Source organism: Notothenia rossii (assembly GCF_949606895.1).
Source record: "Notothenia rossii genome assembly, chromosome: 8".
NCBI classification, from domain to species: Eukaryota; Metazoa; Chordata; class Actinopteri; order Perciformes; family Nototheniidae; genus Notothenia; species Notothenia rossii.
The window spans coordinates 9,971,031-9,994,968 of NC_136906.1; the positions used below are offsets into that span (position 1 = coordinate 9,971,031).

General features: G+C 41.1%; 3 protein-coding genes across 12 annotated transcripts in view; 1 reads left to right on the forward strand and 2 right to left on the reverse strand.

The window, feature by feature from the left end:
- Positions 1 to 1,472: 1,472 nt before the first annotated feature.
- Positions 1,473 to 5,322, reverse strand: LOC307015127 (ras-related protein Rap-2a-like). 10 transcript variants are annotated; one of them, XM_079643535.1, is made up of 2 exons: positions 5,168 to 5,322; positions 1,473 to 2,772 (listed from the first exon to the last, which is right to left on the reverse strand). In XM_079643535.1, the coding sequence occupies exon 2, from the start codon at positions 2,662 to 2,664 to the stop codon at positions 2,038 to 2,040; it is 627 nt and encodes a 208-aa protein (XP_079499661.1). In that variant the 5' UTR covers positions 2,665 to 2,772; positions 5,168 to 5,322; the 3' UTR covers positions 1,473 to 2,037. The 10 variants fall into 10 exon arrangements, with proteins under 10 accessions (XP_079499661.1, XP_079499662.1, XP_079499666.1 ...); XM_079643536.1 differs by having other exon boundaries at positions 1,473 to 2,894; positions 5,168 to 5,321; XM_079643540.1 differs by having other exon boundaries at positions 5,158 to 5,313.
- Positions 5,323 to 9,980: 4,658 nt separating this feature from the next.
- Positions 9,981 to 23,938, forward strand: part of mgat5b (alpha-1,6-mannosylglycoprotein 6-beta-N-acetylglucosaminyltransferase B) — a 115,609-nt gene continuing 101,651 nt past the window's right edge. Inside the window, exon 1 of the mRNA XM_079643325.1 lies at positions 9,981 to 10,210. Coding sequence (XP_079499451.1) covers positions 9,999 to 10,210 — 212 coding nt within the window. The 5' untranslated portion in view covers positions 9,981 to 9,998. The remainder of the gene's footprint in view (positions 10,211 to 23,938) is intronic.
- Positions 15,844 to 23,187, reverse strand: LOC307014278 (uncharacterized protein; the record flags this gene model as incomplete). The annotated part of the gene is made up of 4 exons (XM_079642155.1): positions 15,844 to 15,956; positions 16,987 to 17,191; positions 22,332 to 22,415; positions 23,170 to 23,187. 4 exons carry the CDS (start codon positions 23,185 to 23,187, stop codon positions 15,844 to 15,846), a joined length of 420 nt encoding a protein of 139 aa, XP_079498281.1.

Genomic DNA, 23,938 nt, shown 5'->3' on the forward strand with positions numbered 1-23,938 from the left:
TTTTGGTTCCCCTATTTTCTTATTTTACGTTATTTAAAATTACCTGCTTCCCCATACAAAGAGAATTCATCTTTCTTTTATATAAAATGACCACCAGAGGGCAATAAAACAGAACAGAGATCGTGGAATTGGTTTTGTTTGTGTTGCCCCAAAGCAAAATGTGCTTTATTTAATCAATACACTCGGTGTGAAGACCCTTTTTCCAGGGATTTTTGGTACGTATACCACACACAACAATCACTTTGAATACAGGCAGGTTGGTGGAGTGATGCTGCAGCTATTTTGTATTCTTTTTACATTTCCTGTTCAACAAGCACTATCATAGAAGGAAATAAGTTGTGTCAAAACAAGGCAAGTAGTAGTGGAGTAACAGTCATTTAATATGCCATTTGATTGTGGCTCGATGGTGCGACACACCTCCTCACACGTCTATGTAGGCGAGCTAAGAGGAAGAAGGATGAGCTCCAAGTCTTCTGAGGAATTTGAAAGTGTGCTTATCTAAATATCAGAGAGCTGTAAAGCTTCAGCTCAGATATCACATCTTGTCTTCTGAGTTATAATGAATCTTTATTTATATAGCACTCTTCATACAGCAGGAGCAGCTCAAAATGGCACACATCACAAATCAAAGCAAACAAAAAGTAATATCCCTCAGATCAGATGTTATAAGATGTTGTTATGATAAAATAGTATTTTAATGGGTTAAGACACAAGGTAAAAGGTATAACAAAAACAATGAAGAAAGAGAATGATTCCTATCGAAAAAAAGACTAAATGAATTAAGTTAAAACCTAAAAAACCTTACAAAAATAAATAAAACAATATCAAATGAAGTCAATAATAAAGACTAGAACTCCATTTAAAAGGAGGGTGTTGCTCATAAAAACCTAATCTGAAAAGATGCGTCTTCAACTGCTGTTGAAAAATGTCCGCTAAATTGGCCTCTGCTATTTCCTGGTAGTGTTCCCCAGTTTAGGAGCAAAGTGAATACAATGTGTTATATGGGAATGCTTTTTTATAAGCTCTCAAATCTCTGTAGCCTATCCCAAAAATATGTGAAAATTATTATTATTATTGGCCTACTGGAGCAGCTCTCTGAAAGCCTCCATCACGTTAAAATCCCTAATTGTTTTTTATATCTTCTATTTGTTATGTATTGATCTGATTTATTTGTCTGTTTAGCACTTTGTTTTTGAATGTAATTTAAAAAAAATGGTTTGGGTTAAAAAAACTAATATCTCTAAATGCAGGAAATACTTTCTGTAAACCCATGCAAGCTTTATCTTACTTTTATTGCATTCAGTTCAGAATGTGATAACTTAATGTCATACCTTTATATTTTTTCCATGTCTATATGTCCTCCGAAAGAGAAAAATGATATTTTGAATGTGCAAATAAATCCAGTGGATGACTCTCTGTGACAGGAGGTATAGTGAAACTGTTCAAATTCCAATAAATTCCTGTTGAAATGATCAAACAATAAAAAAAGGGATTTATTAAGTCAAACAAAAAGAGGGATAAACATCATTAGTCATGTCAAAAGGCTGTATAATAACTCACAACATGTCTGATGTGCAGATATCAAAAATATAAACTGTTCTCCTTGTTGTTCACTTCTTAAAACAATCTTATGTCACACACATGTTTGCATTAATACCCATCACTTCACAGTTATTGCACTTCTAACACCTGTAACAAAAACTTCAAAATAAAACCTCACACATTTGAACATAACGCAGCTTCTACACAATGTATTACATCATCATTTTTGACGATCCCAGTAAGTGCACATTTGTTTTGTTTTAAAGAAAAAGCCGACCACATTCGTCGTTAATCTGATATCTGTTCTCATTGTACAATCTCTGTGCCTCCAGTGCTGTTGCAGAGTTGGATATCATGCTTTCAAGCCAGAAGACATTCATTAAAGTCTTTAATACTGTCTCTTGGTTTGTAGCTCCCCACCAAAGGAGTCCTTCCTGTCTCTCGTGAGCAGTTCTTTCATTCTCTTTTGGTGTTAACGCCCACCGAGCAGCATCCTTATGTGATGAGGCAGCTGTTGGTCTTGTTCAGTTTGGGTAGTTTGCTTCTCTCCTTGGGGAAGGTTTCTCGTCTCCGGCACAGGGCCGGGCTGAACCTACTGGGCAGGTTGGCCTGCTGGAGCAGCTCTCTGAAAGCCTCCATCACGTTGACGTTGTCTTTGGCGGAGGACTCCATGAAGCTGTGGTTCCAGTCCTGCTCCAGCATGGACAGCACGTCCTTGCTGGACACCTGGCGCTCGTCCAGGCGGTCTATCTTGTTGCCTATCACCACGATTGGCGTGAACTTGTCCTCTTTGACCTCCAGGATCTCCTCGCGCAGAGTCTTCACCGCCTCCAGGGATTCTAGGTCGTCCACGGCGTACACCAGGGCGAAGGCGTCGCTGTTCTGGATGGAGAGCTTCCTCATGGCGGGGAAGGAGTAGCTGCCACTGGTGTCCATGATGTTGATGGTGACTTTGACACCCGCCACCTCGTACTCCTTCCTGTGGAGCTCCTCCACTGTGCGCCGGTGCTTTGGCTCGAAGGTGTCTTTGAGGAATCGTTGGATCAGGGCTGTCTTCCCCACTCCTGCTGCTCCAAGAAACACCAGGCGCACCTCCGTCTTCTCCTTCACTTCAAAAGACATGATGAGTTTCTATCTCTTTTCTCCAAAACACAGCTTGAAATAATCTCGTCTCCTCGGGATCCTTGCCTGAGAACTGGATTGATGTCAGTGATGGAGCTGGATACAGTTCTGTTTAAGAGATGATGAAAGCAGATGCATAAGAGTGCCTGTCAAAGCTGCTCTCTGTATTTATGTTGACACACAGCTCCTGCCTCCTCCTGCTGCCAGCAAATCAGGAGAGGGCAGTATTCCTGAGCTTATGGCAGCCAATCACAGTCACGAATGGAGGAGGTAAGGGAAAAATAAAAGGGTGAAAGAAAGGGATTGACTTCAAGTTCTTTGTATGCAATGCAAAAAAAACATTTTGGTACGTTCCGGACTACTGCTGCAAGGAGGATCAGAGATGGTCATAAATCCATCATCCTGCAATCAATCATCTCACTTTTTGTCAAAGATGTTGCATGTAAATCACAGTTAAAGTAGAAAATCAAATATGCAGATCATTAACTCATGCTTCATTAATGATGTTCAGATCATTAAGATAACTGCGGTGAGAGCTTTAATCATACAAAAAGCAATAAGGAGTGACGAGAGACATTTACCAAGCTGTCTCTGGTTTTATCTGCACTCATGATCAAGAATACACATCCATCATGTCAAGGACTGAGGAGATAGGGAGAGACGTTGTGCCCTATAGGTTTTCTTCTTACACAATTACTTCCATCACTTGGCCTAATAACAAAGCATTTCAACATGTTCTAAATGTCAGCTGTGTGGGAAGCTTCATGTCGCCATTTAATTCAGATGTACAAGACAGGCATCATTATCATGAGGACATGTCTCTCATGCTCTCCACTCACTTAGCCACTTGTTGCTATGATACCAACGAAGCCATTACCCAAGCTAGAAGGGGTTTATGAGTAGAAAATGCGCACCTTATTAAAGCTGTCATTCACTTCAATCGTTAACTCCGGATAATGGTAATGGCCAGCAATGGGGTATATTGGCCAATTAGGCAATTTAAAAGCACACTTCATGTCACCATTTATTTAATTTGCCTCACAATCTGAGTTTGAACCTTTTGGCTTTTTAAGGTTGGATTGATTAGTCTGTGCCAAAATTGCAGTGGTGGGGGACTCGAGTCACATGACTTGACTCAAGTCGCATATTTTTGGACTTGATACTTGCTTGACTAACATTGATAAAAGACTTAACTTGACTTTGACTTGCTATTCATGACTTGAGACTTGACTTGACTTGAGACAGATATGACTCGAAAGGACTAAATATTAGCGTTTTTGTATTTTACGGAGCCCCTAAAGGACAATGAAAAAATAAATAAATAAATAAATATCTCGTTCGCATGACAAAATTACCGGAGCGCCAAGTAGGAAGTGGAGCGCACAGGAGAAACCCGTTTCATTGCAGACTGTTATGTTTATGTTGGGAAATGGCAGAGCATACATTATTTTAGATATATTTTGAACTCGGACTCTTATTCAATTCATAAAATCGCTACAGCACCAGGAGGCAGCGGGACGTGTAACTCAGCCTCTGCGCGCTGCATGGTGCTGCACTTCTCAAAGAGGTGCCTTTTACACAACGCCTTCACTGTGTTGACTTTCATTAGAACACCTGAAGAGCGACCGCAGGCTGCTTCGTTTTAACCACACACACTGATACTCACATCGAACTGCCCGATGAATCACCCTATTACTCATTTTATGAATGAGATGTCAGGTCACTATGTTGTTTCTGCATATGTGTCAACAGATCTGAATTGCTGTTTTGGGCAGTAGATAGGATCTTTGACCCGCCAAGACACAACTTACATTTAACTAAAACGTTATTTTCTTAGTGCTCGACAAAAGTGAAATAGTGAGAATATCTCCAGGCGGAGAAACTCGACTTGAGCTCCGCAGCCGCCATGATAGTCTTGTTAGTAAATACACAAACAGCGCATCTCCGCATGTGACACAGGAAGTATCTAAGTACATTTACTCAAGTAGGCTACTGTACTTAAGTACAGTTCTCATCTCTGTTCACCTCGCTGTTGGCGCCGCTCACCAACGTCTGGGAGCCGAGACTATATAAAAAATAACGGAGTAACGCACCATGTAGTAACGGTAACTGAGTTTTAAAAAAAAACGCGTTAGAGTACTAGTTACTGCCAAAAATAAAATAAAGGCGTTACTTTGTAACGCGTTAGTCCCAACACTGGCTAACTATGAAACACTTTAACTGACAGGAGTCCGGATCAACTGTGTACTGTAAGGTAGCTTCTAGCTTCATTTCGAACAATAAGTCAACATTTCCCAGAGAGCTTTCTTTTAAATCACCAGGTAACGCTAAAAAACATTACATTTAGATTGTATGACGAAGTGTTTATTTAATATATCTGGCTAGCTATAGCTACTTGCTAATGGTTTAGCTTACCCCCGCGATTCAAAGTAACGACAACGTATGTAATTTATGCTTTGCTTACATGTTCGCATAACTTGGAAGTTTACTTACATTTACATACCTTGTTTACCTGGCTCAAGTGGTTGCTCTGGGGTTGTTGTGTGAGCCGCCACTTGAGAATTGTCGTGTTGTTTAAGAAAAAGTGTTCTTATGTTCATCTTAAAAAACTCTGAGTCCGAATGACAGTTTATTTTAAAGATTGTCATAGCTCACAGGATAGGTACCTGTCAGCCAATAAGACAGATGTGTATTTCCATTCAACTCTCTGGTTGGTCTGGTGTCTTGCCTCTGTTGCATTCACTGAACAAGGGAAATTACAATGCTGCCGTCCTCTCTAGTGTAATGACGAGGTTCAGGTAAAGCACGGTTAATGTATTATATTATTGACTCAATAATATAATACATGACTTTGAGAGTAGGCAATCTAGGCATATTAACAACATTTGTTAAACATACTTGCGATGGTGTACTGAGATCATTTTTTTTTTCCCGCTAGGGGGCCCTTAGTGGCTGCGGGGCCCTAAGCGTCCGCTTATGTCGCTTAATGGTTCGGGCCCTGGTACATACTCTATTCCGTTGTATTGGCTTTGATGCAATATTTCTTTGTGCACAGACACAGTTAGGAAAACAATGAGACAGTGTCATATGGGAGCACCTTGGACAGGAGAAAGGCTGTGACCCTGCTGAAGGGGAGCCAGGGCAGGAGGCTTAACATGTTGATCTAAAAATATTTGTGTTGTACTCCTGTTATCACTCTAGACTCTAGAGCCATTTGAGAACTTATAGGGTTATAATTTCAGCGTCCCACTCTCCATTGCTGTTTATGTTGAAAATAAAACAAAACTTTTCATAACCACAATATTTTAACTGATTTAAATGCGGAAACTGGGGTTATTCATCAGAATTTCGTATGACTTGACTTGTGACTTGCTTGTCCTGAGCAATGACTTGACTTGACTTGCTTGATTCTCACCACAGTGACTTGGGACTTGCTTGAGACTTGCAGGTTAAGACTTGAGACTTGCTCATGACGTGCACATGTATGACTTACTCCCACCTCTGCAAGATTATGTTTAAACAGACCTGGTTATGTGTTCATTATTCTATCTCTGAGGTGTCAAAATCAAATTTTCTGCTGGCAATAATGCTTTTAGGAATGTAGCATAGACTCCTTCTCTTTGAGAAAATCATAATTCAAGCTCATTTCCTGTCACATGTTACTACATGCTGTATTTCATAAAGGTCTTGATGTATTGAAGTCACGTTGAGCGATTTTCGTAAACATTAAGCTAACTTTTTACTCATTTTATTTGTAGAAATGGGAGAATAATTGTTGCTGTTGAGTTTTTAAAGCTGTGATCTTACCATTGGGCGATCACACTGGCTCAGATGTGTTAGGTGTCATGTTAGCGGATTGTCGTTCTCTATCAATTGAGGGTACTTGTCTGTCATGTATAATCTTTGTGTGTAATAATAAGGTTTATTAAGAAAGGACGCATGCTTATTCTGTATACTTGTGGCTTGTTAAGCACGCAGTTCCCTCACAAAAGCAGTAGTAAACAGTTTTGGAAAAGACAATATTAGATTTGGCAGAGAGCTGATATCAAATAGTTTGACTGCAGAGACTGTATCTAAATTAAGTTTGTCTATGTGGATTCAGCAGGGTGTGTTGGTATGAGTAAGAGTCCGGCCTGTCAGTCAAACAGGGAGTGTGTGCAGGGAGAACATTCAGCCCTGTCACACTATGTTGATCCAGTGCAGCTGACGTGCACTTGGGTGTAAAAGGCCACCGGTCTTTACTTAGAATTTCAAGTACGCTCCACAAGCTTGAGAGAACAAAATAAACACCTCCTGATAGTTGATATTATGGACACGCAAGTTTTAAATGCCAAAATTAAACTCAGATGTACAATTAGCTGTTTTAGAGGCTGATCCAGAAACCTGCCACCATGCTGTAAAGCCATTTGATCTTTACAGCTGAGCTTAGTGGGCAATTTAAAGACTCTGCACTCCAGTGCAGGGTATGGTGAAGTCTGAACAGACACAGGATCGGCACAATTTGTTTGCCAAAGTTGTAACAGTTTGCTCTTAGTTATTAATCAAACAACGAGATGTTTTGATCAGTACACTGCGTGTCTAACAGGTACATTTCAGAAGCCAACATTTTTCTTCCCATAAGGGTTTTAAGTTTGAGTCTCATTATTTCAGCAGGATCGGTGACAGTTACATCACCAAGGTCTGATTCTGTAGACAGCTCATCTGTCTCCCACATAAAACAGCTTGACACGTACATAATGGCCTTTGCAATGTTTTTACAGCATATTATAGGATGGATTCCGCCCCATTGAGACTGCTGCCATTTGAACTTCTTTTTTAATTAAAGGGCTAGAACTTGGTCGCTGCTTGCCTAGGAAACAAAGATGGATAACGAATTATTTTTGTGTTGTACCAGGACGTTGGCCTTAAGTCTGGGGATAGAAAAGTTATATCCAGAAACGCTTTGTCCGCTTTTGTCAGTTTTGGTCCACTAAAAATGTATCTGCAATGGCTGAAAATTGGAGATAGTAAAGCCAGAGCTTTTTTACATTACATTATATGTCACTTATTAGACGCTTTTATCCAAAGCGACTTACATACTCAATACTGTGGGCAATCCCCACAGGAGCAATTTGGGGTGTCTTGCCCAGGGACACAACGACATGCTGACTGCAGTGGGGTTTGAACCTGCTCCCCTGATCTGAACACCAACGCACTAGTCCACTGCGCCACAGCCTCCGTTTTCTGTTTGTTTCAACATATAACACATACACATATTTATACACATACATTCTGTATACATTTCTACATAAAAAAATCCCAAAACTAGAAATATGTTATATGTTTAATTGAGTTGTGTACTTACATTATACCAAATTGTTCCAACCGTTTTCAAAACAGAGGAATCTGTGAGTGTGCTATTGTCATTTTGAATCAAGGTAAAGGTTTGTCTCATTTGGTTCCTTTTATTGGCCTCTTTGAGCTTTGTGGTTTCTGCAAGTCAAACATTGACTTTTTTTCCATTTCCATTTGATCAACTCTTTAGTTCTTGGCCATTTTCCAAAAATATATTTGAACAAGATGAAAGTTTTTATGTCATCTGACGTCTGGATTTTGAGTTATCAGGAAAACAAGCAGACTAAATGTGGTGACAGAGGAACAGTGTTTTTTTGGGGGCGGGATTCTCAACTCAGTGTTTTCCTTAGTTTTAATTACAGAGTAAGGAGCAGAAGAACTACTGTATGTGGATAATTCGCCTTCACGTAAGATCCGCCTTAACATTTGGATCAGAAAAATAAGCCAAGCTAACAGAAGCATTGTCCTTGCTTTAAAAAACACAGATTTTAAATTAAAACTTTCAAATGCGTTTTACTAGATGTATTCAACATGTCCACTAGTTTTGGGGAAAGGGAAATCTCTGCTATAATCAGGAGGGACTGGAAACGTCACATAACTCGGCCTTTTGTTGTTAATTAGATTGAGAGACCCCTAAATGACATATCATACATTCAACGTGTTCTCATATTTTTCTTTATTTAGCTCGTCTAATCCTATCAAAGACAACACGTACACATCACAGAAGCTGACTAACACCAACCTTCTAACTTCTCTTAATCCATTCTTTTCATTCGGTGGCTTCACGACTTTCAGAGAGCTGAAGCCGGTTTCTGTGGATTCAAACCTCCTCCCTCCTAAAGTTGGCTGCAAGTCCTCTGACATTGTCATTTGGCTCTGGAACATCCTGTCCTGGGTAAGATGTAGTGGCAGTGGTGGGGGCGTAACAACACCAGGTAGGCAGTAGAAGGTGTTTTCTCCATTTTAGAAAGCATTGGCTGTTTTGAGTAAAACAGGGCACTCCCCGTGGGTGTAAAGTTAATTCTAATTGGAAATAATCACCATTTGGGAACATACACCAGTGAACAAATTTTTAAGTGTTTTGGGCCTGACTCATCATACACATCAACATGTGGCAGCTTCTTTTCCGGGTCAAGTCTAATGATGATTGAAGAGGATGCTTTGTGTGCATCAGAAACGTCCATTAGAGAAGCCCAACTAGGTGGGAGACAACGTACACACACATATTAAATCAGAACATCCCGTGATGAAGCTAAAAACATTTTGGACTGGCTGTTCAAGGACTTTGTTATGCAAGCTGTGGCAGGGAGGGGAGGACACAGGATAAAATGATAGGGGATGCACACAATCCTTTGTCTCTAAATGATAGATGGATAGATAGATAGATACATTGATAGATAGATAGATAGATAAACTGATAATTAACATAACCAGATAAGTGTTATTTGAGTAACTTATGTGGATTTTAATGATGTATTTGTCATTTAAATTCATTTCAGTCAGACAACTCACGTGTTTCTTTAACATGTTTATTAGAGGCAGCATATAGTTGAGTTTGGCGTCTAGGCTCGGGCCTCATCACTCCACAGATATACATAGCACGATGAGTGATGATTAAATAACTAACCCCCCGAGCCTACAGGTGGAAGCTGGGGTGGAAGCTGGGTGGTGGTGGGGCAGTCAAGCAGCAGCGACGTGGAAGTAGCTGCAGCAATAGCAGCAGCAAGCAATGCATAGAGAGAGATCTGGCAGGATTAATGGAGCGGCATATTAAAGAGCAACTTCCAGGTTAAAGACACCTGTGAATAAATGTGTAGGAAAATGATGAATACACTAGATTTTCAAAAAAACATACAGAAATATACACTACAGTGACATCTGGCATCGTTTTTGTAAGAAATGTTCACTTCCGCATAAAAAAGCCTCGGCACGTGACCTCCCGCGTGTGACGTAACGGGGGACACAAGGGGGAGAGCGGCCGGTGTAACGTATTAATAAACATGGATCCCAATGCTAGTTTCGACACAGAAGACACAGAAGAAGTTGAACATGAATATTCGAATGGATATGACGGACCACAACCTTATAATTATGAGCCTGCTAGGCGTCCAAGAGACCAGGAGCAGCCAAGGATTAGAAGAAATAACGGCCATCGGAGAGAAATTGAGCTGTGGTGTGAGGAGAACCAGTGGAGAACTGGGCAGCTATCTTGGTGAGTGACCGGCGTTAGCTACAGAATGTTAGCTAACGTCACATCACAACATTGTAAAGTTAGCTATCATATATCAGGCTATAACTAAAGTAGCATTGATAATATAGTAACGTTACTGGCAGGACTGTTGATACTGATCCATAACAGAAACTAATGCGCAAGTATCAGCCGTATCTCGCGTTACCTAATGCAACTCCACACTACGGTGCTGTGTACCGGAGGGGCGACACGAGATACGGCTGATACTTGACGATCTGGCAGAGAAAGGTTGTGGAGCCTCCGTTGATATGCCGTTGTAAATGGCTTGATGGAAAGCAGGTGTGTAGTCGGGGAGGGTGCACAGCTGATTGCAGCAGGTGAGTGGAGGTTGAGCCGGGAGCCAGGAGTGACAGCCACCACGCACACACAAACAACACAGTACCGGAGGGGAGAGAGAGAGAGCAGCGAAGGGGGGGGGGGGGGGAGAGAGAGAAGTAATACGGTTTCCTGATAAAGCTGTGGAGAGTATGTGCTGCAGGGAGGTGGATGCACAACGCACCCAGGAACGAACGCTCGCTCCGGTCCTTTTTACTGTGGACTCGATGTCCTGACAGGCTGGTATTTGTGCAACTTGCACAAACACAATACTGCACCATGATTACAAATGCTGAAATACAATGTAAAACTACCGAAAAGTACCAGCTCCTTAAATCACAACCGCTCTACTCAACGCAACTCTACTATACCCGCGGTCAGAGAGCGGAGATGTGTCCCCTGCGTGATGTAATATGACGCGTTTGACGTATGACCTTAAAAAAAAGACGTTTTTAAGAGCAGAGCTCAAAATTGCTCCTTTCCCTCTGAATTCCTGCCCTTATGTCTCGTAAAACATATCAAATCCTGCATTCACTTTTTTAAGTGTAATTTTCAAGCAAGTTTAAGCATAAATGTAGAAAAAATAAAAACCTGCAAGATGCTCTTTAAGGAGACTCTGTTTGGTTGGTTGTAGAGTGGCAAGGGGCGTTATGTATGAATGCAGCATAAGTGCTCGAGTTGACTGCCTGAACCAGCTCGCAGGCTTCGCCCCATTTTGTGGAGCCAGCTGTCTTCACTGGGCAACCACAATCTGTTATCTGCCAATGTATTTTGTTCAATTTTTCCATAAATGGGTTTCTGTTTTGCACTTTTGCTGGCACGAATATGGTATTTTGCTAATAAAACAACAACATTTATAGAAGGCAAGATGTGGCCTTTATCGCTAACTGCTTAATTACAAGCACAAAACAAACTGAAATCAAGTTTTTTTTATGACAATAGTTTCAATATTCATTTATTCTGAAGCATAATTGTGTGATAAGGAAGCTTTATGCTGCATGGCATACCAAGTAGCTCTTTCACTGCATTCATTAACTCCACCTTACAAACCAAAATGTCAAATGTAATTGTTCTGATAATGTGTAATTTAATTAGAAACATAATTTCACCCTACACCAAATCATGTCAGAGTTCCAAGCTAGTTCATTAACATTGCATTTAGTTTATAATGAGACTAATTCTGTTGAATCCTCGTCTTTAACCTCTCTTTTCAAAGACCAAAGCCAATGTGTTTTAAAAATCATGAAAATCATGAAAGCCCATAGCCTAGGTCTTGCTGTGATGTAATTTTGAGTGAATTTGAACACACAATGAGCAGCCAGAGGCCTGGGGGGTATACTACGAATCTAGTTCAACCTATCCTGGATATGTTTTGAGTTATCCGGTTGACTTAATCCAAAACAAAGCCGCTCTCGCTAAACTGTCCTACAACGCTGGCTATCAACTCGTTTGCTCAAGCCAGTCGTGTCCTATCTAGTTAAGGCCCAGATACACCGGCCCGAAATCGGAAGTAAATGGGAGTCGGGCCGAACATGATCGTGGGCACGCCCTATTCGGAGTGGTGTGCGCCACACCGTCGGGTCTTTTCTGCCGACCTGACGCCTTTTCTTGCCGATTCAACATGTTGAATCGGCGTCGGGAACACCACCGGAAGTCGGAGAAAGGGATAACACTGATTGGCTCTTCAGCTAGCGAATCAGTGCATGAGAAGCGTTAACGGAAGTGAGAGAGGTAAACAAATGATTTAAAATGGAAGATGGAACACACACGGATGGCTATTTCAACTCATCGGTTTATAGAGCTCCTTTTCGTTCATGTTTTCAATGGACGAGAGTGAAAATGGAAAGAAAAACGCTATTTGTTGTTTGTTTATATCACGGAGTCTGTTCTTCTTCTCTGTCTCCTGGTTGTTCCGGTTGTTGCCTCTTTTGAATGATGAATACACACTACCGCCGCCTGCTGGTAAGGAGAGTTATTGCCACTCACGCATACGCAGTTCATACGTGCTCGGCTCGGATTTGCGTTGTGTTCCAGTGCGCGAAGTCGGCAAATACGCATTAGAGTCCGGCGACGCAACAGTCGGTGTCGGCCACTTCTCAGTTGACTGGCCGGTGTATCTGGGCCTTTAGGTGCGCGTTCACATAAAAGGGGTGGTATCTGGAGCATTCGACCAATCACAAACATGGAGAAGCGTACTGACAGCGCAGCGTCATACTTCCTGAATGAAAACTATAATATTAGTCAAATATGAAGAAGTTAAACTTTAAACATCCATGACTTAAACACTTTATCCAGGATAGAAGCCACATAGCTGCACCTGCAAGGTGAATACAACTGGAAAAGAAAAAGTGTTTGAATGCGTACATTAACAGGTTTATGATATCACTGCCAAGTGGACAAGTGGATCTGACTTTAATTACATTTGAGTCGAGTGTTTCGTCAACTTAATGTGTTGCTTAAAATAATACTTCTGCATACAGTATGTGACACTGTGAGTGTTGCACGGCCAGATACGGCTCGGCTGACTCAGATAAGGAAATATATGATACATTATGATGTGATATGCCGCGGACTGTAGGCTACGTATGTTACTTTGATCCGGTTACTTATGTTGTGGCAGATATTTAATTAAGCTTTCTTAACATAATAGTTATGATAGTCCGATTGCTCTGAAAATGGGAGGTGATATTCTATTAATTTTCACGTTCATACAGTCAGTGATTTTGGCCGGCCGTCTTTCCTGCAACGGCAGTTTAAACTGTATTTCCTCCGCACACTGAGCTCTGATTGGTCAGCAGGCGTGGTGCTTTCACTGTTGCGGCTTTCACACCAGCGCTTTCCCCTTTCTAGCTCCGAGCTAGAGCTTTTCTGGTTCAGCTCCGGTTTCCCTTTTCTGCTCCCGCTCTGTTCACACCGCCCAGAGCCCGACTGTTGCAGCCGCTGCTGCGTCATGACGTCACCGTTTACATCGCTGATTTGCGCTCACAACAACAACAACAACGGGGGACTGCGTCGGGTAGATTATCGTGTTGCTTTTAATCATACGAAGTCAGATTAAATAAAATAACGACTTCTCCAAGCTTATACTTTTCTCCAGAGTACCGTGGTTCATTATTTATTAATGTGTTTCAGCGGCATTTACCGACCGCTGCAGTGCTGCTCGTCCCCTGCAGTATATTCTCCCGTTAGCTCCGGGTTACCTAATACTTTAGAGCGGCCTCTCTAAAGTATTCACTGTCTGACTGTCACACAAGCAGCTGATACATATCCCCAGTTCCCCTTAAGTATGTGTGTCAGTCTGAATTGACGCTGTTTGGCATCACAACGCTGTTATTAAAGTGTCTCTGGTATAACATGGGTGATGTTAGCATAGCGACCGAAGGTAAACTGACTACTTGCTATTGCTATCCTATTGTGGCATAAGCCGTTTTCTACAGGCGCATTTTACCGGTGTATTTTTCATTATGATTCTACTTGTGATAGTCGGACATGACAACCTGTGCAGCCCATGTATTGATTCCATCCGATAGCTGCTATAATACAAAACAAAATGTCTGCCTCTCTCCACAATGGTCAATAACAGCAAACGGATGGTCAAAGTAAGGTACAAATAAACAGAATCACACGAAGCCTGGTTAGTGTTGCCTGACTTTATAAAGTGTGTTTCTTTTTATAAATGTGTGACTGCCTTCTAGTCACTGTGCTCAGAACTACTGCTTGTAGGCAGGCATGACGAGACTCTTCAGTCGACCCATGTTCAGGGGAGGTGGGTTTAGTTTCCTGCACGCCTCGACGTAAGCGACGCCGCCTCTTAGCCCCGAAGCTCTTGCCTCTAGACCGAGAATTTCTTGGAGCTGGAAGTGAACCGGATTCCGGCGCCGCCGCGGTGTGAACAGGAAAAAACGGTACTTTTCAGGCTCCAGCTCCGAGCCGGAGCTGAAAACGCGTTGGTGTGAAAGGGGCATGAGTTGATCTTTTATACTGGAACATATCCTGCTTCGGAGCACATACTAGGTTCCAGGATAAGTCACCATGGAGATCTAGCCCGCTAAAAAGTGAACCAGCTTCGTAGTACCGGAAATCCCAGAAGTTATCTTGCTAAACGAAAATCCTTCTTCGTAGTATACCCCCCAGGTTTGAGTTAGCCGGTTGGACTAATCCAAAACATACGCGCTCTCGCTAAACGGTCCTACGATGCGGGTTATCAAGTGGATCGCTCAAGCCAGCCGTGTCCTATTTAGTTAGGTGCGCGTTCACATAAAAGGGGTGGTATTTGGAGCGATCGACCAATCGGAATAATGGAGAAACCCAGAGCGAATGATTTTACGGCGGAGGAGCAGACAATGATCATGAGCCGCTACGAAGATGTGAAGCACATCATTAAAGCCAAAAGCAGTACCCTTGTGGCTGCCAAACGTCGCCAACAATGTTGGCAGGAGATTGCAGACTGAATACGTAAGTAAAATATGTATAATATATATATATGTATATGTAACAGCGTGCACAGCTGCACATCTTTAAAAAGTGTATTGGATGCACGGCAGTCATGTAGGCTACAAAAATAAATCCTGCGCTTCCAGATTAATTTTCTAGTTTATCGGATAAATAGTCATTCAAATACTAAATTGATCATTGAGTGGCAGCCTTTTTTTCATTATAATATCATCGCCCGAGGGTCACAAGTGGACTTTAAGCCTAATATTTTTGTAATCCTTTTAATTTATAGCATTTTTTTTTTATTAAAGCTGTACAAGATTTTTTTTTTCGTTTTTCAGGTGTTAGCCCGGCGGCTCTAAAAGGACCTGGGAGCAAATGAGAGTCAACACAAAAACATCATTCAATCTGGTAAATTTCCCTCTTTTGAGATCTTAAAAATACAACTGTGTTTCATAACTGTATTTTAGGATAGTCACATTTTTTCCCAATTCTTGCAGCCAACAGGAAAAGAAATGAGCAGAGGAAGACAGGTAATTTTGAAACAATCGGTCATTTACTTTCAAGTCAAATGAAAGGTGCATAAGGTGACCTTTATCTTTTAGGATACCTAAAAGAGAAATCCCTTTTTCTTTACAGAAAAGGTAAACCAAAATTATGTTTTTTTCTCTTTTTCCTTCAGGAATGGCTGAGAAAATAAAAACTCCAACATAAATCACCCAAGCCTCTCTCTCGGTGCGTTAATTTTTGTATGATGCAAATAACAATGCGATAGCATCTCTGACAGCCCTGCCAATAGGGTAGTCCAGGGTGATGGGGTCTACCCATAGACTGGGTCTACCACATCAGGAGGTTGGGCGTTTCTCCTTCCTCATGGTGGCGATGTTGTGCAGCACAACACAGGCCATTATAATGCAGCATGCTCTTTCAGGGGCCACTCTGAGCCCCCTACTGAAGCCTTCCGAGTAAATCGCCAGAACGCCGACACCTCATCATTACTCCACCGCTCCCATGTTTTCTTTTGTGTTGCTATAAGTTAGTCTCACTGTGTTTGTGCGCTGGGCTAATGCTAATGCTGATAATGCTAATGTGAGGATAATAAAATGGCGGCTTCACAAAACCTTTTTGGAGTTTAACGAGGCGTGGTTTGCATTCCGCCCAGCCAATCAGACATAGGAACCTTTTTCTCCCACGAAAGTACCTGCTCTCCAGCAGGGACGGAAAAGGGGGTAAAAAAGGTTCTGATGAACAGATTTTAGTTCCGGCTCTTTTTCGTGTGAACGCGACATTTCGGAACCATATCGGAACTAAAGTGGGAAAAGACCCCTGTCCCCGAGCAGCACTCCACTGAAGAGCCCTGAAGATAAAATAATATTTCCATAATAAGTACCACAAAAGGCAGCTTAAGAAGCAAAACACAATAAGAATGTACAGTTGCCATACCCTGCTCGAGTTTGTGACACAGTGAAGACTCTGAGAAGATCCTCGAGTCATGGACTGACCCAGGCCACTTTGCCTCAAGGCTGGTATTGACACACCAGCATTTGGGGTTAACAAGCCTACTTCCACAATAAGAGCATTATAGTCAGTGTAGCATCAGTGTTCATTTGCAATGAGTCCATGTTATAGATAAAGATAGTCCAAGTGTGAAACATGTACTGTGTGAATATTTAAATGTATGATTTCCTTTAATCACCCAGACTTCAATGTGTGTTCTAGTGAATGTGCAAGATTTACCTGAATGTTGAGGCTGTGGAATGATTTGCGATTCACATAGTCGCCTTCATTATCTCCCAGGGACGCATAGATCGATATGTGTGTGCAGTCGATAGAGCCAAGCACCCTGGGAAACCCTATGATATAGTAGGCTGCATTTATTATACAACAGTGTACGTCATAGGAACGACATTCACTGTAAATATATAATCACATATCAATACCTGCCATGTTCTAAAATCCCTCTTTGATCGTCTGTGTGGGACATGTGCCAGGAAACACAACAAAGGACTCTGCGGGCCCTGTCAGAGGATGTGCGACCTTATGAATGGCACTGCAGACTGTGTTCTTGCTTAGGTTCTCTGCATCCTCCACAGCATAGAGAAAACTGCTGGTTGCAAAGTATCGCAAAGCAATACATACAGTCTGCGGCACTGTAAGGGCACAACTCCGATGTGTGGCATTAGCAATATATGGCTATACATATGGCAACACACATATCTTTAATGTATTTCTACATTTATTTGTTAATAACATTAGGTTTTTCTGGAACAGATGTGAACAATTGATGGTTACTTCTGGAACAAAATCGCATGTGTGGTGAAGATGGCGTGAGTTGGGAGAGCAGTCGAGGGCGGCCAACACGAGTACAGAGTACCTTTTGTTTTACTGGTGGCCAGTCTTAGGTAGACACCCCCCCCCCCCTACACCTCTGGAGGATGCAAAACAAAAATTGGTGACAGTAAAAAAATTATTTAAATAAATAATAAATATTCTTTGTAAATAAAAATGGGTAACAGTACAAATATACTGTATACTGTATTTTTTTTAATACATAATATATTAATACAAATGTAATAACATTTTATAAAAGCATAAAATAAAAAAATCATAGTACAACATAATAATAAAGATATACAATAAAGTTTGATAAAAAATACAATACATGAATAAAAAATAATAATATTGGAATAAATACATACAAAGTAAAATAATAATAATGAACAAAATAATAATAAATAAATAATAAAATAATACAGTATAATAATAATATTATTTAAATTATAATATTAAGAAAAATAAGAAAAAAATACAAATAAAACATTTCTAAAATCAATAACAGATGTAGGTGCCGGTCTGCCTGGGTAAAATAATGGAAGTAAAAATAAACTTTGGAAGTTAGCTCACCACCTCGGAAAGATTTAGTAAATAAAGATCTAACTAGCAGACAACTGTTTGGTTAGAGCTGGCAGACCACAACCACAAATTATCTGGGAGTGTGGGTTAAAATCCCGAGAATTAACACTGTACTTTTGGTGGGAATGTGGGTTGAAGAAATATACATATTTATACAAAAATAAAGAATTCAATAATTAAACCAAAAAAATATACAACATACAATTAAAAAAAAAAAAATTGATGTATCTTTGTAAAGAATCTTTGTAAAAAGATTTTTTATTATAATTATTTAATAAAATAATAATAAAATAAATAAAATATAATAATTATTCAAAATACATGGAAATAAAATAGTGTTCAAAATAAAATAAAAATAAAATATGAATTAGCCTCGGCGCAGTACGCAATATCACTACTCTATATCACTACTCTATACTCCTGTCGCTCATGCAACTCTAAACTGGTTTGCCAACTGCAAATAAATACTAAAGAAGAAGCAGAAGAACACAAAAGCCTCATCCCAATACCCCTCCTCGACTCCTCTTTTCTCCTCCTCCGGGACTTGACCCGGAAATTGATCAAGACACGCCATGTTGAAGGACGTCCCAATGGCTGAAATGCACACGGAGGAGTCGAGGAGGGGTGAGGGAGGAGGGATGCGGGACTCGGGAGGAGACGAAAGGGAGGATACACGCGAGCAGACTACGCGGAAGTGTTTTCACTACTCGCGTATAAAAGCCCCGCCCCCACCTTCACAGCTGGTCGATTTCAACAGAGGAACACCGACAACTGGAAGATGAGTGGAAAAACGTCACATAAATGTATAAGTGCTCACAGCTCCGTGGGAATTATTATGTGCAATTCATTTCTAAAAGGCTTTCACATTACTATAATTATATTTTTATTTAAAAGTAGGCTACATTTTACACCAACACGGAACACAAAAGCAAGACCAACCATCATACATTGAATACCTTGACTAACAAGAGAAAGATTAATTCATTTAAATAAATATTTAACAACAAATGGGCCGGTTCTAAAGGGTTATTGAGTTAAGCCCGATGAGAGGGGATACAGGAGCTGTGGACATGTCATCAATAACAGACGTCGTTTAAAAGTGACGTTTGAGTGAACGAGGACGTCCCAATTAATACCTGAGGACTCCTCTGTCCTCGCGTCACCTCCTCGTGTCTCTCGCTCGCATTTTACGGAGGCGGAGCTAAGACGCAAGGAAGGGATGTCCTCGTTCACTCAAACGTCACTCTTAAACGACGTCTGTTAATGATGACATGTGCACAGCTCCTGTATCCCCTCTCATCGGGCTTAACTGAATAACCAGTGCTTGAATTGGGCCGGTACTCACCGGTACGCAGTACCGGCACTTCTGATTTTTACCCATGTGGTACCGGCACTTCTTACTGCGCCGGCGGCACGTCATGACGGCCCGGACTGGCCATCGGGGGGACTGGGAGGTTTCCCAATGGCCTGGCCTGTTAACTGGCCTGCTGGCCTGAGGATTTTTTTTATACGTATATATTGTGAACGCAACGCAGCGCAAATGTGGGTCTGACTCTGCCTCACAGAGGGTGACTGGCTGTCTACATGACGTGGCCTGCCGACATTGCCACTTTCATACAGATCATACTAATGCCCTCGATTGGTCTCTGTGTGTCATTCAAGCTCGGGAGGGTGTGTGTTGGTGTATGTGTGGCGCGAGCGAGCGAGAATGCGCGCGCACCGGTTACGTGTATTGTTGTTAGCATCTGGTGCTAGCTAGCTGCGCTAACGGATATAAGGAGCTGTTTCAACAACAAGGTGGAGGGAGAGTCCTTTGCTGTCAGACTGAGAGGCTGATAACTACAGCTCTGGTGAGGTAAATTACTCTGAGTGTTTAGATAGTTAACTTAGTTTAAGTTATCTCAGTGGGTCTCAAACGGTTCGGTCACCATTTATGTAAACACATATTTCCATTTGAGGGGGTAGTGATTAGTAAAATATGCATGAATAATACAAACAAAATGTTAACTAGGTGAAAAAAGGTAAGATAAACTTGTTGAGAGCTAAAACTAGTCTTTGCTGTTGCCTCAAAGAGGAGCAGGGGGGAGAGGAGGGAGACAGGAGAGGCCGATTCAGGAGCCCAGACACACTCACAACTATAAATGAACCAAAAACAAATAAATAAACAAGTTTCAATGTTTTTTCATATTGGATATTGTATGTTATTGGTTATGGCCATGTACTTATGATTTTATGATTATTTAAATGTATACATTTTGTTTCATATGGGTGTAGTCTCTTTATTTCCCCCTCAAAATGCACCAGATTGATGCATTTAAGTCCAACATTTAAAAAAAAATCCTACCGGGGGAGCATGCCCCCGGACCCCCCTATAAGATTTGAGGCCTGGCCCCACTGGTCCCAAATACTGTAGATTTGCAAATGTTTTTAAATAGTAACCCATCTCCATATGTTTCTTTTTGGGTAGTAGATTTAAACTAGAGGGCTATCACTTTGTGCAGCAATGCTATTGACAAATAAATCCAGCAAAATGGCACAAAAACCTGGTAGTGGCCTCAGGGACGAGGAGTCATTTAACCAGCCAGTAGGAGTCAAGCTTTACTTTCTTTTATATCCATAAAGAAAAAGTAAATCTGTTTACAGTTGTTTCATTATGGATATTGAGAGGTATCCATATATCTCTTCATTTTGCTCTCAAAGTGCACCAGATTGATGCATCTAACTTCAATATTTTAAAAAGAAAATTCCCGGGGGAGCATGCCGCCGGACCCCCCTAGACTAGAGGGTGTCAGGTCCACTCCCCACTTATAAAAATAGCACTTTACAACTGCACCCCCTCTAATCTCAGATGCACCCTGAGTAATTTTGTTTAAGTACAGTGAGCCTTTCTAAAATATACAGTAAAGAGACAAACCCACCAGCATTATAGGATATACTATGACTTTGTGCCAAATACTTGTTGCTGATTTAGAGTACTGGCATCTTTTTTATTCCAATTCAAGCACTGTGAATAACCCTTTAGAACCGGCCCATTTCTGGTTAAATATTTATTTAAATGAATGAATCTTTCTCATGTTAGTCAAGGAATTCAATGTATGATGGTTGGTCTTGCTTTTGTGTTCCGTTTTGGTGTAAAATGTAGCCTACATTTAAATAAAAATATAATTATAGTAATTTGAAAGCCTTTTAGAAATGAATTACACATAATTCCCACGGAGCTGTGAGCACTTATACATTTATGTGACGTTTTTCCACTCATCTTCCAGATGTCTGTTTTCCTCTGTTGAAAACGACCAGCTGTGAAGGTGGGGGCGGGGCTTTTATACGCGAGTAGTGAAAACACTTCCACATTAGTCTGCTCGCGTGTATCCTCCCTTTCGTCTCCTCCCGCACCCCTCCTCCCTCACCCCTCCTCGACTCCTCCGTGTGCATTTCAGCTAATTGGGACGTCCTTCAAAATGGCGTTTCTTGATCGATTTCCGGGTCAAGTCCCGGAGGAGGGGAAGAGAGGAGTCGAGGAGGGGTATTGGGATGAGGCTCTTGTCCCGCCCGCAGGAGATGCGAGCGGAGGAGCCGAGGAGGGGAACCGAGGAGAGAGGAGGGGAAGCAGCAGGCAGTTAGATACATGAGAACTCCTCTCCTCTGAGAGATCATTTTAAAGAGACGTCCATTAATTCTGACAGAAGGCACAGCAGCCCAATGTCTGAAGGACAGATGTGTTCATGATGATTTATATATTTACTTTGAATTCATTGAGAGTGCGGTATAATGAGACAATAACAGGCTACAGATGCTGTATATATATATATATATATATATATATATATATATATATATATCTAACCGCCTGCTGCTCCCCCTCCTCTCTCCTCGGTTCCCCTCCTCGGTCCTCCGCTCGCATCTCCTGTGGGTGGGACTAAGTCTCGAGGAGGGGAAATTTAAGAATTGAGAAGCCTCTATGGTGACATTTTCAAGTAAGGCTGTTTTTAAAATGATATGACTCAATTCAGTCAATAAGCTAAAACCATAGACTGTATATTATAAAACAGAACTTTTAAGATGACGTGACACGCGTGTTGACATAATATAGTCTCTTTGCAATTGCATTTCATATGTATTATTATATTATATATATTGTTGTTTTTATGTTCTAGTTAGAATTACCTGTTAAAGGTTTGTAGAGTAGCAACAGTTATCAATACAAATTAGCATGTTAAACGTGTCTCGTTTAAGTTTCATTAATGTGCTAATAGTGATTCATGGCACCCAAAGTTCCCTCTTATATAATTTTTTCGCTTTTATCTACAAAGTTAACCAGTGAAATTACTTGTTCCACACTGTAAGACAATGTCAGATAATACAAGATCATTTTAACAATTTAGTTGGTTAAAAATCTGAATTATTTCACAATGAAAATTACCTTCATGTAGAGCGTGGGTGTTGTGGCCTTTATGTAAATGTACAGTATGAACAGCCACCGGGAGGATGGCTCATTGTTGGCATTCTGTGAAAAACAGTTTTGAAAACAACACACTTAGGAAGACGCCAACAGCTGATTCTATATAGTGCCAAAACATTATGGAGAATCTATTGATTATTTGAATTATGTAAGCTTGCTATGTCTGTTTGTGTGATGGCTTTAAACTGCATGTTTTGTTTTGTTTGGTGCTGAACATTCAAACTTAAAAAGCGTGTTATCCTTGACTTCATCTCCTGCCTTAGGTGGCAATGTCCAACCTTTGTGAATGTTGAGTAATAAATCACACGAGGACGAAGGAAGGTCTGAGTGCATTCTGCCCTTTGCAACATTAACATATCCACTCATCTTTTGTTTTGAAGGCCCTTTGTTTCTGCCTCTCTTCTTATTCAAGATTAACTCATTATTCAAGCTCTGAAGATAACTTCAGGCATGCAATAACCTTGGTTGCATCAGCCTGAGTAAAATAGAGTAAAGCACTGCCTATACTGACATGTTTTACTGTATTTTACTGTATGATATTTTTAAATAAATAAGAATTATTTAGTTTCACCATCACCATTTTGGTTATTCATCTTCGAATGCTGCTGGTGTTTATATGTACAAAACTGGTGGGGCACGAACAACTTAGATGTTTATATATAAGCTAAGCTTCTGGTGCTTTTTTAAACACGTAAACAAATAGCTGTATCCATGGTTCCGATAGAGAGGGGGGGGGGGGGGGGGGGAGTGTCACATTTACATACTGTCTGAAGCCTTGAATGCACAAATATTTACGTACACAGCGTGGGGATGTCATCTTGTAATGCACCTTAATACATGCAGTAAAGGGCTCCATCACAAAGCAATACTTAACAATAACAACAACCGTAATGCTTCAGCATTAAACACCATAGAATGTAAATATAAGGAAAACACAGACACTCATCACCAAGGTCACAATATCAATCGATCCAGCAGAGCAATAGCCGGTACAACTTGAAAATAAGACTACCCTCAGTGTTTCCCCTACCATTGTCTTGGAGGGGCGCTGCGCCCCGCCAACGGAGCCCCGCGCCCCCACTGAAATTCAAGGTGTTTAAAAATGTATTTGTTAGGTAGGGTCGCCGGTTCAAGTCCCCGACCAGACCTAAATATGGAGTGTGGACTGCTACTTTGAGAGGTCCCAGTTCACCTCCTGCCCTGCCGTGGTGCCCTTGAGCAAGGCACCGGACACCCCCCTTCCCCCCCCACTCCCATTGCTCCCTGGGCACTGTACAATAGCTGCCCACTGCTCCTGGTACTAGACTCCTGGTACTAGGATGGGTTAAAAGCAGAGAACACATTTCACTGTGTGTGCTGTGTGATCTGCATGTGTGACCATTACAGAGGGTTTCATCCCTACCAATTATATTCTGTCTATCTAGATTATAATCTTATTTTGTGCCAAAGTTTTGTGTTAGTTTTGTTATTTTTGAAACTTTCAGTAAAAAAGCCAGCAGATGGCACCAAAGCTGGGTACTTCTAGCTGTAGTTTCAGTGGCTCTTGAAATTATATCTTGAAATGATAG